At 34.7% G+C, this 14,934-nt stretch overlaps 4 protein-coding genes across 7 annotated transcripts in view; all 4 read right to left on the reverse strand.

Annotated features, from left to right (window-relative positions):
* Positions 1-106: 106 nt before the first annotated feature.
* On the reverse strand, positions 107-5,393 carry LOC100184167. Its single transcript, XM_009864225.3, has 7 exons — positions 5,191-5,393; positions 4,785-4,955; positions 2,174-2,230; positions 1,809-1,898; positions 1,188-1,334; positions 766-865; positions 107-392 (listed from the first exon to the last, which is right to left on the reverse strand). Exons 1-7 carry the CDS (start codon positions 5,302-5,304, stop codon positions 313-315), a joined length of 759 nt encoding a protein of 252 aa, XP_009862527.2. The 5' UTR covers positions 5,305-5,393; the 3' UTR covers positions 107-312.
* On the reverse strand, positions 2,348-3,804 carry LOC113474067 (ubiquitin-conjugating enzyme E2 U-like). Its single transcript, XM_026838692.1, has one exon. The coding sequence runs from the start codon at positions 3,703-3,705 to the stop codon at positions 2,683-2,685; it is 1,023 nt and encodes a 340-aa protein (XP_026694493.1). The 5' UTR covers positions 3,706-3,804; the 3' UTR covers positions 2,348-2,682.
* Positions 5,394-6,742: 1,349 nt separating the features above from the next.
* Positions 6,743-10,610, reverse strand: LOC100179473 (guanine nucleotide-binding protein subunit beta-2-like 1). Its single transcript, XM_002123071.3, has 7 exons — positions 10,298-10,610; positions 9,663-9,834; positions 8,894-9,041; positions 8,395-8,490; positions 8,007-8,151; positions 7,289-7,509; positions 6,743-6,849 (listed from the first exon to the last, which is right to left on the reverse strand). The coding sequence occupies exons 1-7, from the start codon at positions 10,407-10,409 to the stop codon at positions 6,772-6,774; spliced, it is 972 nt and encodes a 323-aa protein (XP_002123107.1). The 5' UTR covers positions 10,410-10,610; the 3' UTR covers positions 6,743-6,771.
* Positions 10,611-10,827: 217 nt separating this feature from the next.
* The window catches only part of LOC100185686 (solute carrier family 12 member 8-like), a 13,286-nt gene continuing 9,179 nt past the window's right edge, over positions 10,828-14,934 (reverse strand). For 2 of the 4 annotated variants that reach the window (XM_002119709.5, XM_026838675.1), the window contains 4 exons: positions 13,589-13,666; positions 13,128-13,223; positions 12,562-12,740; positions 10,828-11,954 (listed from right to left, as the gene is read on the reverse strand). In XM_002119709.5, coding sequence (XP_002119745.1) covers positions 11,744-11,954; positions 12,562-12,740; positions 13,128-13,223; positions 13,589-13,666 — 564 coding nt within the window. In that variant the 3' untranslated portion in view covers positions 10,828-11,743. Of the gene's footprint in view, positions 11,955-12,561; positions 12,741-13,127; positions 13,224-13,588; positions 13,667-14,071; positions 14,141-14,540; positions 14,588-14,798; positions 14,854-14,934 lie in introns of all 4 variants that reach the window. The other 2 variants (XM_026838671.1, XM_018811506.2) reach the window with 2 other exon arrangements.

A 14,934-nucleotide genomic window follows, 5' to 3' on the forward strand; every position in this document is an offset into this window, starting at 1 on the left:
CAATTTTGGTTTCCTTTTTTTTATTTAAACTTACAAGTGAAATGTAACTGCAGATTAATGCATTTAGCAGACACTACGTATAAGATAAAGGGAACTACAAATGAAGTAATTTACAGACTAATGTATTGCAAACAGTAAAACACCTGAATCACCCATAAAATTACACATGGTGGTAGCAGCTATGATGTCCACAAAACACCCTTTTTATAACGACTGTCGTTTCCCACCACGCAAGGATAAATTAGATACATTTATTCATTAAATCTGGAAAGTGCATACAAATATAAAACAGCATTAATAATAATATTGAAGTTATTGTACAGAACTCTGGTAATGGTTTTGAGCCATGCTTGGACGGCCATGATGTGAAGGAGTTTGCCTGGCTTCTGTCTCTACATAAAATATGAATGACATGACTGTATAATATAATGTAAATATTATTGTCTAAAAGCAGGGATTATTAAAATTATGAGACATTATTAAAAATCTAGAATGGGTGTTAATATTAAATCGAATTAAAAACATATTAACCACAGATTTAACTAAGTAAGTTGGTCCGAGGTGTATAAGACAGAGCATTCTGTTATAACAACCGTCGTTTTTCGGCCACACGAGGATAAAACAAGTTACATTACATACCATAGCACTTGTTAGTTGTGCCAAATATGGTATATTCTTTGTTTAGATATGAAACATTTAAACAATAACAAATACTTCATCATCTTAATCTTCAAAGCACAATAGAACTAGTATAATAATATTTACTTTGTGACACAATAGAAGGATTTTGAATTGACATTCTGACAAACTGAAGTCGTGAGGACGAGAAATCTTCATTTCGCCCGATATCTCTGCCCAACGATAACTGTAAAACAAAAGAGACTTGTTTTGTTGTTTACATTCATTTCTTCCAACTTATGCAGGCCAAGAGTATGAAACAGAACACATACGTTATAAACACTGTCATTGCCCTAAATATCTACTTGCAACCTAAAAAAACTGTAAAATAAAACTGACTTTTACATTTATTCTTTTTATTTTAGGTGGGCACGGGGTATACAAAACAGAATACTTATGTTATAATGACTGTCATTGCCCCAAATATTTACCTAGAAGAAAACTGTAAAACAAAACTGCCTTTTACATTTATTCTTTCTATTTTTATGAGAAATAACAAAGTTCTATACCTTATTTAGTGAACAGCAACTAATCCCATCTCCACCACCCAACACTGAATGAATATGAATTGTAAGTAATGCATTTAATATTGAAACCACTAACCCAAGGACACCAAGTATAATGTGAGTGATGCAACAACCAATGAAGAATAATTTCTGCAAAAGGAAGAAAACAATACAATCAATGAAGAATCTATCTTTTTCTCTTGGTGGGGCAATGGCTGTCGTTTTAACACAAGTTTTTCTTTCGCTCATTTTTTGGGGGGAGGGGTTTTCACTAATTAAATTACAAACATTTAAATTACAACTTTTGTATATTGTGACATTTGAGCAACTTCTAGATGGTTATTCTTTTAGATGACTACAAATTTGGACATTTGGGGACCACTGGCTTGAAGCAATTGCCAAACTCTCATCAGAACTACAATCAATGCATGTCAAATAAATTGGGGCACTACCATTATTCCAGCAATTGCCCAAGGACACATATGCCCACAATAGTAACAGCATTAATCTTCGAACCAAGCAGAATGTAAATACTGAACTTTTTTGCAATGACACAATCATTGTATTTAATATCTATATATATAATTTAGTTGATATATGTCCTATGTAAATTGAAGCTCTTACATTGGTGGCAAGACTGAGCCATAATGAAATCCCAACCATCACAGTGGAAAATATGCAGCTTACAATTTGTACCACTATGTTCGCAATGATCTGTAAAATAACATTGTTAAAAATAGGTTCAAACATGGAATAATAAGACCATTTGTAGATTTAACAAATGAGGTTTTATTTCCCAATGACAAGCATTGACAAAAAAGTATCTAAATAAAAAATATATTAAGAATTGAAACAGAATAGGACGGCTTTAAGTAAATCGCTAAAACTGCCAGGATTCCTTTCAGACTTACGATATGCCTGACAGCAACGGCATATATATAAATATATAATGGCAGTATATATACATAAAAATAATGGTAATTACTAACTTGATGACGATTGGTTTTCCCACCGACTTCCAACCCTGAAGCTCCAGCAATAACTATCTGGAAAATCAAAAACATTAAAACAAAGTTGGATTTTTATTTGAATCATATTTTACCTTATTTTTTAATCAGCTTTCAATAATTGTCTTTAATGCATTTTAAAACCAACAGGCTATATAAATGTTGCTTAAATTTGTATTGAATGGCATCCTCACATATAACACTTCAATAGAAATGAACGGTTTTATCGACATTTTCAACTTACTTTAATATTCTTAATGTTGGTGTGGTTATTTCAAATACTTTTATGGATGCATTCACAGTAACACAGTGTCAATTTTCAAATAGCAAACAAGTTACATTGAATGTTCTCAGTATATTTAATTAAAAATAATGTCCTTTTAACAAACATCCAAATTTTTACATTGCATTTTCCAATAACAATAACCAAGTTAAGAATGCATTCACAGTAACACAGCGTCCATTTCCAGATAACTAACACAAGTTTGAAGTTACATGGTGTTTTCATTTAGTTTCCCCGCCCAAGCTACCAATTCATCAGCTTCACTTTCCCACGATTCTAACACAGGAGATTCACTTTGTGTTACATCTGTCATGGAAGTGGCAGGGGCTGCAGTTCCGGGTTCAGCTCTCTCTGATGTCTGGTTCAAATACAATTGCTTCATTGCTGATATTCGCTCCTGCTTTTTCTGCCGCATCCGATTAATCTTAGGATTCCTGACTTCCGTTCCTGGGGATTTGACCCTGCTAGGTCCGAGCTTGATGGATGACATTGGTGATAAGGCTCGGATGTTCGCGTAGTCTGGATTCCACATCCGAAGTGAAACACGATCATCATCATTAACAGCAGACTCCATATAAGTCGAGACCGGCTTTGTTGTAGCGACCTGGACCCACGTGCGGTGATAAACGTCAAAAGAAATTTGCCGAGTCGGCATAGTGGAAGTATGACTTGACGAATTAGTTTTTTCTTCCCGAATAATTTCAACAGGTTCTTTTACATTTCCATACTTTGCCTCGGACATGTTCTGCAGCACCTTCTCAGTTAAAACCTCCTGCAGTCTCTTGCTCTCAGCTGCACAGCTCATCACCATCTCTTCATAACCATGAGGAGAATCTTGAAGCATCTCAGCCGCCTCCTTATTCACCACATCATCTAAATCAGGCTCCGATAAAAGTGCTTGAACCCCCAATAAAATCCCCCTCACAGAAGTGACTCTTTTCCCTTCTCTTTCCAGAAACCCAGCTGAGAGCCTCCCTGACAGTGGGTCAACATTGGGGTGAAATGGGACGGTGTTAAACGTAATGCTTGGAACTTCATAATTATAATGTTCAGAAAAGTGTAAAGTCAGATGAAATTGCCCATCACCCCATGATGTATTTTGTAACCCCGACAAATTCACGAATAAATTAAGGGGGCTACTTGGGTAATATTGTAGGGAAATCCCCCAAAGAGGGTTTTCGTGAAGTTCGAACAATTCATGCTGAAGAAGCAGCACAGCTCGGCAGTGCATAGTGGTCAAACAGTTAAACAAAACGAAATAATCATTTCTTAAAACTTCATATCATACTAAACTTAAAATACAATATTGTTTAACACAGAAAACAAAAATATATCTGTGTATATATATGGTAAATTGGTAAATGTATAAACAATGAAAAACTAATTGTGATTATCAATATTAAGATTGGAGATTAAGGCATAAACTATTAACACACAACTATACAGGTAATTTTACGTTTCTGGTCCATGTAAACGTGTTTTTTAAACGACTAATACAACTTAAACGTACAAATTGGTACAATATATTTTTGTTCGTACGAATTATTAAATACAGACGTTACTCCAACATTTTCTATACACACTATTTGTTGTTTAGAACAAAATCACTTATTTTCAACACTTCTATGTTAATATTACCTCATTTCAAGGAATTATACTGACTTTGCTGTCGTTTTTTTTTATATTTCTTACTTTTGTTTTGGCTTCTAATATTTCCTTGGGAACAAACAGCTGTTCCGTGAAATCGCTGTAACGACTTACAAAATGGGGACGATTTTACATTGTAAAAACAGGTATTTTACGTTACTTGAATTTACCTATCACACATTTTTGGCTAATTAATTGGGTATATGTGTTAACCGTGTAGTTTAACAACCATTGTTTAGCAGCCACGCTTTTAATTTGCACTTTTACTCGAGTATTTTTTACCCCTAACGTGTCGACTGTCATTTTGCTGCTAATTACCTTATTTTCGCTGTTTTAATTAATTTGATCTTTATAACTGTAATTAAAGAGATGAACAAAATCTATGTAATCGTCATTTAGCCTGCATATATTGCTTCTTACTTTCCAATCTAGTAGGATGAGAGAAGATGGGACACCTTTTCATTCTATTTTCTCGTATCATTTAGTAGTATACAAAGAACATTTAAACAATTATAAAACCGTATTTTTACGACTTCCATAGACCGTCGTTAATTGTTTAAAATACGATCAGGATATTTAGACATTAGATGCTAACGGTGTCCCGTTTTTCCCAACTCTACTATAACATAAGCAAACGTACAAAATATTTGCCTATATACTTACCCAAATACCACACCAAATGCCCTCGCCAATGTTAAGATATTCCTTTCCCTTCTTTTGTGTAGAATCGCCAGTGAAGATATTTAATCGCCCAGTATTTTGTTCCAGTTTTGTAAACACGAATAAAATCACACCAATGAGAACGCTCAGGCAACCAATGATAAGTTGGGCGATCTTTATCAAAATACAAGATTTCAAAACGTTGTTAAATAAGTGAAAAAATGAAAGTAACTTAATATTTATCTTCGCTTGGCAACAAGGCACAGTCGTTATAACACGGGTGTTCTGTTTAACATGCACCTCGTGCTAGCTCACGAGTTACCACGTATGTTACTTTGTGAGTATAGTGTTTTGGAGAAAGAATTTTTCATTTTTTTCATGTGGAACTGATAATTTGGACAAAACTTACCGATAATTTTCTTAGTTTTCCTCTGTACCTTGCAGCCACAATAGAATGCCCTGCGCCCTGATTTCCATTCTGCTCCAACACCGGTATATAAGATGACCGAGTTAATTGCTCCATAATAAAAATACAAAAGTATCTCAAAACAACAGGTTTTACTAAACAGTCAACATTCTATACGGATATAAGATCCTAGCAGTGAAATTTGTTTTGATTAAACATAAACAATTCACTGTCTGTTTAAACCGTATGTTGGGTTTAATAACAGCCACACTTTGTGACAGATCCTTATTTCTACCAACTAACACTCAATCTGTTTTAACGATGGTTGTTTTGCTGTAGAGTCCAATCTTTTCGTTGTTTTGCTGTAACTAATACGACCTTCGTTATTATGCCTCGGATAGTATGCCGTATGAAATTTAAACCTTGCGAAATAGCAAACGTAAGAATATTTAATTAATAAAAACCCATTAATACTGTTACCACGCCAAAGATATATCGAAACATCTACGTTCAACCATTCACGTTAAATTGTCAATATAATAGTCATTTAGTGACATAACGGAAATTTAGTGACATAATGCTTGCTTTAATTTATAAACAGAAATTTATCGTTTAGTGCAGATCCATGTTGTAACTCGACAGTGAGCATGAGATATAAAGTCCAAGGATTCGACTATTTTAATATACAAATAACTCTTTTCTAGCAACATTATAACTAAGCTCCCACAGACCTGTTATGGAGAGCAAACGTAACGAATACTGACAAATAATACTTAAATCACCACCGCGTTAATTAAACATAAACAACGCCATTGCTAAAATCATTTCCTAATTTCAAAATAAAATTGTCGAACAAAGCCCTGTTTAATCGTCCGCGTAGCCCAGTGATTGGCACTACTGACTCTATCCCAGAGGTTACGGGTCGGGCTTGACGCTGCTACCATCGTGAGCGTGTGTCCTATGACAAGACCCTATAATAACCAAAGTAAATGGGTATACAACTGACATCTATGTTCTTTGCTAATAACCGCAGTTGCTCACACAATGGCCTCTAACGCAGCGGTTTCCAAACTTCACTAAAAGTTTTTCCTGGTGAACCCTTTGCAATTATTTAGAGAATTCGCGGGCGCATAATAACCCAAGAACGCTGTAGGAAAATGTAAAAACAATTGAATAGGGTAAGTGTTTAATGTGATACATTGCGAACCCTCTGAAACTGAGGGAACCTACTTTAAAAAACGCTGCTCTAAACGGAGTGTCTAAATTGTGACCCACTAAGTAACACATATAGCAACACCATTTTAACAACTGCCTTTCTGTATTTTCTTGTGTAATTAGATATTACCTATTTGCCCTAGCATAACTCCGGCAACTTCAATACATAAGCATATGCCGGTTTTTATTAAAGCATGTCATTTGTAACCGTTCCAACCTTTTATTCATTACGCCTATGTATCTTTTCAAAGCACTTCAAATATACACTCATTCGCATTGCGTTTCAAACTAACATACTAGAGCTTGATTTTCTCCTATAGTCACCAAAAAAAACATGAGCTTCAAGTTTAAGTTTCTTTATTCGTCACATTACTGTGCTGACTGGCTAGCCAGGATTGAAACTTGCCACACACGGATAAGGTTATCAGTGTAACCAGCGAATAGGGTCTGAAAAATAGAAGTTTTTTGATAACTTAGTATAACCAAGAAACTTTACCTGTTTTTACTGCTTAAGTTATGGGTTCTACAGCAATATTTTTAAATATAATACTGTGGGGTAAGATGGATACCATCATCACATAAATATACCATATTTCCTAATAGGGGTTTTCTCAATTGACAACGTTCTTTTAAAAAAAACAGTTATCTAAATCTGTAAATACACTTGGGTTTACTGTTAAAAAACAATCATTTAAATTCAAATAATCTATTTTGAACTTTTTACTATTGTGGGAAAGGAAACAGGTATATAAATTTGTAAATAAATACACTTGGTTTACTGTTAGAAAACAATCATTGTTAATACTATATATTACTATGTCTGTTCCTGTTCATCACTGCCTATCTGTCAAATACCTTAAAATCTATTTTCTATTTATTATCATACCTGTCCATCAGGTGACCATGCCAATGACAAACACTCAGGTTGTCCAGCCTTGCTGTTTAGGTTGATTAACTCTGGTCGTAGTTCATCAAGAAGAGCCTTGCCTTCCAAATCCCAGATCTTAATGGTTGGCCCACAAGCAGCACAAAGCCAGTATCGGTTGGGTGAGAAAGCAAGAGCGTGGATTTCACTATCACCATTGCTCAAAGTGTAAAGGTGTTTGCCTGTAAATAATTAAGGTATTGAAACTATGCCATACAATATATTAGTTCCAAAGTGTATGTATATCATATGTACAGTTGAGCATACTTGTATATACAAATTACAATGCTTATAGAAAAAAATCCTGGAACATTATGGAAGGATAAACTTATACCTCTGGATATTGTTTTTATTATAAACATCCCTCTTACAGAAACTACAAGCTCTCATCATTGCAGAACTGTCATCATAATAATCAGGACAGTGTATATTGATGTAATCATTGAGCTTTTTATCTAACTACGCTCAAACCTAAAAGTCTGCTTATCCTTGAACTGCAATACATTCAGCAACTCGACCGTGGGCATGAAGTGGCAACCATGGATAAGTCGTTCAAGTTCCCACCCAAAAGGGTATAAATGACCAAACCAAGTAAAAGGCATGTCCAGTTATCCACACGCTGCAATAGCTTCAGCAACTCGACAGCGGGCATAGAAAATCAACATAAACATCTTATTACCTTCACTAAGATCCCACAACATAGCTTGTCCATCTTTACCACCGGAGGCACAAAGAGAGCCATCAGGTGAGACAGTCACAGAGTTAATGAACGCTGTGTGCCCGTAGTGGTTGGTCTTCAGCTTGCAGTTAGTCAAGTTCCAAACCTGCGTGTGTCTTGTTAATTAACAAATAACTTTCAATGCATTTATATAGTTGTAGAGCTAATGGTTAACCCATATACTTTATGACTTTCATTGTTTTACAAACTAAAATGTAATAATTTCTTGACACTTAAAGGGTTGCATACAAGCTAGCCATTATGTAGATCATGTAGGCACAGCTTGTAAAAACTCCTACCAGATGAGCCTTTGAGGAAAAATCCGAAACAGTTATGGTTTAGTTTTTACCTTGACCACTTTATCCCAGCCGCTGGAAACGATGATTGGGGTGTTGGGGTTCGGGGAGAATTGAACGCACGATACCCAGTCAGTGTGACTGTCCTCCTGTAGTGGGTTAGTATAATGTGAATGGGGTAATGAACAAATATGAGTCAGAAGAAAACTCTGTCATGGGCTTTTATATTGGTATCAAACAAGAAACTTGTGACTATAATTGTTTATAGATCTGTGCTTCAAGTAGATAAACCAGACAAGCTTTTTATTCTTTTATTTTACCAGAACTATAAACCTTTTAATTGGAAATCAACCAGCTGTTTATGTGTAAAGTGAATGGAAGAGTCTTAAACAGCTTGGCAAAAGCTTTTTCAAATTTTACGCTTCTGCAGTGCCCTATTATTTTACCCTAACAATTACTCCAACACTTAGGAATTTGAGCCATTACTCCAACACAGTTATTTAGACCAGAGTTACCTAATTACCAAACATATAACTGTTTACCCCCACCCACCATGATGGTATATTTGCATTGACCGAGGGTGTTCCACAACTTGATGGTTCCGTCACGGGAAGCGGAAATGATCTGTCGGTTGTCACCGGAGAAAGCGACCGACATAACATCCTTGGTGTGCCCGCAGAAACGACGGGTGGTAACTCCCCTAAGTAAAGAAAGGTAGTAAAATCCATGGGTGCAGTCAGGAATTTAAAAAAGGAAAACTTTGTTTTGAAACATTTTACACACCACACAAAAATAGATGTGTGTAGCATGGTAATATCATTCCTTATTGTCGCAAATGGGCGGTATAGACCCTCCTATTAAAATTACATGTACAGGTTTTGAGACAAAGTGTTCATTGATATTTGTGCTTGGTCAGTAAATAAAGTGACATCATGACTCAGTAGTCTAACATGTTAAAAACATCATCCCAAGCAGAATAACTTTATTTAGTCTTAACATAAAAACTGGTGTGGGTCCATAATGAAGCCACTAAGCATTAAATGCCCCTAATTAAATATGAAGGCTCTTTGCAGCCAGTGGCGCACCAAGATAAAAAGACTGAAACAAGTTATGGCAGTGTTTCAAGGAATATGCTTATGAGTCATGTTCATATGATGTGAAGTCATGTAACTACAAGTTTCCTGCCATGTACATGAAAGCCTAATCCTTTCCTTCTGTCCACTGAACACAGTAAACATACTTCTGTCCACTGAACACAGTAAACATACTTCTGTCCACTGAACACAGTAAACATATCACTACAAAAACATCTTCAGCTTACTGTTGCAAGTTCCAGAGCCTAAGATCGAAATCCCATGAACCAGAGAGAGCAAATTGTCCATCAGATGAAATAACGACGTCCGACACAAAGTGTGAGTGACCACACAGTCTTCGGTTCATAACGCCGTACGTGTTCTCATCCCGAGTCAGTTTCCATACGATCAGAGACTGATCTGGTTTAAAATAGGTTTTATTACTATTTTAAAATGAAAAATAGATTTTAATAATATTTTAAAGTGGAAAATACAGGATATAAACTTGGGGCCATGTTTTTTGGTTGACTCGGACATTAATAAGTTTTAACAGTAAATCCACAGGTCAAAGAAGTTTTAAATATTTTTACGGACTTTTTTACCTGTCATAAAATTGTATAAATCTTAGAATTTTCTACGCCAACAATTTGCCGCAAAATGGTTTAAAGTCCAAGCAAACCCAGTGCATTTTACAACCGAATGTAGCTTACGGTTATACGTTAATCCGTACAAAATTCGTCAATAAAAACGGATTTACTTATCCAATCTATAGTAACTAAACTTAAAAATACATATGTTTACTCTTTTCTTTATTATATTAAGCTATCCCTTGACTACAAGTCGAAAACGCGAGCCGAGGCATCGACTACTGTAGGAAACTCACCCCTGGAGGCAGACAGAATCATTTCTGGAATAGCTGGGGTTGTAGCGATTTTTGTCACCCATCCTTTATGCCCTTTAAGGGTACCCCTAAGGGTCATTTGTTCCGTAGCCATATTTTAATATTGAATCTGTAGTTGGTCAGATTCCGGCAGATAAAGCTCCCAACTAACCTACAATAGCCACCATAACTCGGCAGCCACGAAAAGAAAGACCACACTCGATCCAGCGAAACATGGAGTCCACATCCGCAAGGTGGCTAGCGAGTAAATTTATTTCGTCCCCTTCCACGTTACAGCTATTAGCAATTCAAAAAATAACAAATCTTTTTCTTTTATTAAAATGAGGCAGAATATATGACTAAAAAATAGGAAAAAAGCATTTTTTTTATATTTGTTATAATATTATCTTTGTTTGAAACGATTTTCACCGATTCTATCAGACAGCTGTTTGCTTATGTCTACCAGAGTCCGTATAAACGGTTTATATACGGACTCTAATGTCTACTACATTATTAAAACCATAAAGGTTAAATTATCTTCACAATAACTTGCAGGAAGACTTTTATTTTTGTTCTAAAATTACAATTAAGAAATACAAAACACGTTACATTCTAACAGTACTAATTTTAAATATTCGGAAGAAACTGATTAAACACTACGCTAAATTAGAACTGCAACGTACAAACAGTAACAAGGAAAGAAACTACACAAAAAGTTGAAGAAATTGTAGGAATGTGCAAATGGAAACAAAATTGTGGGCTAAAAATGTATGAAAACTGCAAGACACATGATTTTTGGCACCAAAATAGGAATTAAAAAGTGCAAATAAATGTGGAAATTTATAAAAATATAAACCATTTTTAGACTGTTAAAAGCATGGTAAATATGATAATCCCACTTTAAAATTAGTCAACTGCAGACACTACATATTAGTTTATAGTTTTATATGTCAACACTCACGAATCTGAATTTACCCTTACAGAAAATAGCACCCAAATATTTTACAAAACAAAAAATAGAGAACCTTAATAATAATTGAAAAATATTGTTACTTTAAATATGTTTGACATTAAAGTATCTCTTGGTGCCTGTAGCGTTTTAAAAAGCAAATAAAATACTCTAACATTGTATATAAAAGCTTACAAATATTAGACTTGTGTTTTTATAAAAGGCTCAACACAATCTATGTCAAATAGACTTATGCAAATGAGCTACTTAATCATCGCAAACTATACAGATAGTGAAGTGTGTCTCACATGATAATCCTAATTTTTGTTCCATAGAATGTATTTGAATTGATATTTCTTTCAATAATTTGATTTTCTAAACAAGGTGTATAAAATATCCATTCTAACCAAGGAGAACTGGGTGATACCATCATTTTAAACAACCCATACGCACATGTTATAATTCGATTTTAGCCAACCCCTTACCCTTACCAAAATATTTCAATTACTATGTTTCCTTGACCCATTCATTAGGAGTGGTTTATTTTCAGTGGCAAGTGAAGCGTAATCATAATCGCCAACTGCCGACTGATGGAAACGACCCCTGTTGGCGAAATCTTCATTATCGACAGTAAGTTGGGTGGGTACCATGGTGTAGGGGGCCGTGGTCATCGGGGTGACCACAAACTGCTCGGGGACCGGGGGCTTTTTGCTAGAAATAAGAGGGGTGAGTTTTCAAGTGGGATTATTATTTTTCAAGCAGGATTATTTAAAAACTATTAAAAGATTACTGGTACTGCCGTATAAGAAGATGTTAGAACTTAACAATGAGCATGAGGTGTATGAATACACCATGTGTGTCTGGTGTATAAGAAGACACCCATGTTATAACTTGACAGTGAGCATGAGGTGTATGAATACACCATGTGTGTCTGGTGTATAAGAAGACACCCATGTTATAACTTGACAGTAAGCATGAGGTGTATGAATAACCATGTGTGTCTGGTGTATAAGATGACACCCAAGTTATAACTTGACAGTAAGCATGAGGTGTATGAATACACCATGTGTGTCTGGTGTATAAGAAGACACCTGTGTTAAACTTGATAGTAAGCAATAAAGTAAATCAATAACCATGTGTGTTTGGTGTATAAGATGACATCCAAGTTATAACTTGACAGTAAGCATGAGGTGTATGAATACACCATGTGTGTCTGGTGTAAAGACACGTGTAATGTAATATAAAGCAATATAAATAAATCAATTTAACCTTCCCAGTCACACAGCACTCCCCAATACTAAACCATTCCACTACTCACTTGCACCACCCGCTGGTCACTTCTTTCACCCACTCCACAAAACTAAAATGCGCGGCAGCTCCGGGGTTCAAACCCGGGCTAAACAACGATGTATAAAGATAGATAAGAATGAAAGCAAGAATATTCGCAAGTGCATACACCCAGTGTATAAGGAACATCACTACTATGCTGAGGAATGCCTGGAAATAAATGAAATAAATTTTATTTGTTATATAAAATTAGACTGGACCAATTCTGAGGTGACATTGTGTCAGAACATATTGATTAATGTGGTGAATGCAATACACTTTGCCTATGTCAGTTTGTTTATACACTTAACAGCAGAGTTACAACTATTTTTAAAACCTATGGTTACATTGACACCCTAGGTTCCACTAATGTTAAGCCTATGTTAGTTATTAAGTTGATACTTTTAGGAATTATAAGTGTAACTGTATCATAGCAGTGTCACTCAAGATTTTACTAAAAAAACAACAACAAAAACGCTCCAAAAAACGTAAAAAATGTTAAGCTTAGTGATTCGGCCATATAGAATCCCATATGTTTCTAATGAAGTTAATACTCACCGCGAACAATGAGGACCATCTATTGCACATGAAGGAATACCACGAGTGTGGTTGTTGGAGTATCTCATCCATGTCGTTAAAGTCTGAATGTTCACTCTGTTGAGTAAATTAAATTGTTTAAAATTGAAATGAATATAAGTTACAGCAATATTTGGGTAAAAACTTATCTATTCTCGCATGGTAGGAGAACAACGACAGTCATTATAACATGGGTGTTCTGTTACATACACCTCGTGCCCAGCGACTACTGATGAATTAACGTTTTTATTTTTTGACGAATCATTTTCATACACAATGTGCTTTCACACCGATAATTAATATGCAGCACTTTTTCCAGTTAATGCAAAAAAATGGCAAACTTAACTACAGTATATTCACATAATTTATTTTTGTCTTATGTTTTCCTTTCAATTTCAAATATTAAAAACAATGCTTATGAAGAAATACATTTAATATTTTACATCGTTGGTAGAATCATCTTCATCAACTTCCGGTTGATTCACAAATTCATCTTCTGTTGGTTCGAGTGGGGTTGGTGTCTGGTAAATACTTAATCTTACAACTAGTTTAGAAGAAACATTACTCCATTCCAGAGGTTATCAAACTTTTCTAAAAATTTTGCCTAATGATATTTCGTAGCCCTATACAAATCAAAGAGTGCTATAGAAAAAAATTCAAAAACCACTTAAGTGAAAAAAAAAACACAAACTTACAAATATGATAACCCTCTAAAAACTGCTGTGCGGACCCCAGTTGGTCTGCGGACCACAACTTGGAAACTGCTATTCTATTCTATATGGGTGACGGACTGAGGCATACCATGGGACCTGGGGTTAAGGCTATAGTTGGCACATTACATCGACATTGTCTATGCACATTCTATTCTATATGGGTGAGGTCCACAATCATCCATACATAAATTATATACAGTTTATAAAACAAACCTGATATTGAGTTTGTTCTTCTGTAGCTTCCACTGCATCGCTTGCATTATCATCAGGTTGATCAATGTTCTGTTAAATCAATATATATGAGAATAATAAAAGTAAATCAACCGTATTAATTATGTCAACATTTCAACTAACCATGAACATTTAGATAAATTACCTTTTTTTGGCCTTTGTAAAAACGAATGAATAAATTCCTATATTTAAAATCTAATTTTATTTAAACTAGACTAGATAAAGTTCGATTTGAATAGAAGTTTTTTTGAATAGAAGATAAATTAAATCGAAGATAAATTTTTTGAATAGAAGATTTGAATAGAAGATAAAGTTTGATTTGAAGGTTTGATTCTGAAAACCTCAAAAGGAAATTTTGGCTACATTAACTAGATTTTTTCATTCACAAAATCGCAAATATTTATTCTTTATGCCTAAATATCAAACACCACAAAAACTACAAAATAATTACCTTTTCATTTTCATCCAAACCATAACTTTGTTTCAAATATTCTCTTCCTATTGATAATGTCAGTTAATTTCTATATCTAGGCTACAAAAATTTCATGTAATGATGAGTATTGTTTCTATTATTTCCCATCTCTTTATTATGTTAATTAAGAGACCTTTGGATGGTGATAGAAAAGATAAATTAAGATTATGTTATTGTTATTTGTTGCAACCCCACCAAGTTTAATGCTGGCATGGGAAATAAACATCACTACCTAACCTGTTCTTTGTATTGTGTCTTTCTGTGTGGTTGTTGCTGTTTCATTTTCCTTCTCCTGAAAATCAACAACTTCCATTATTTAAATTTCTAACCTATACTACTTTATATATATTATATATAGTTTAAAGTTAAATGA

The sequence above is a fragment of the Ciona intestinalis genome, chromosome 1 (assembly GCF_000224145.3).
Source record: "Ciona intestinalis chromosome 1, KH, whole genome shotgun sequence".
In the NCBI taxonomy this organism is placed as follows: Eukaryota; Metazoa; Chordata; class Ascidiacea; order Phlebobranchia; family Cionidae; genus Ciona; species Ciona intestinalis.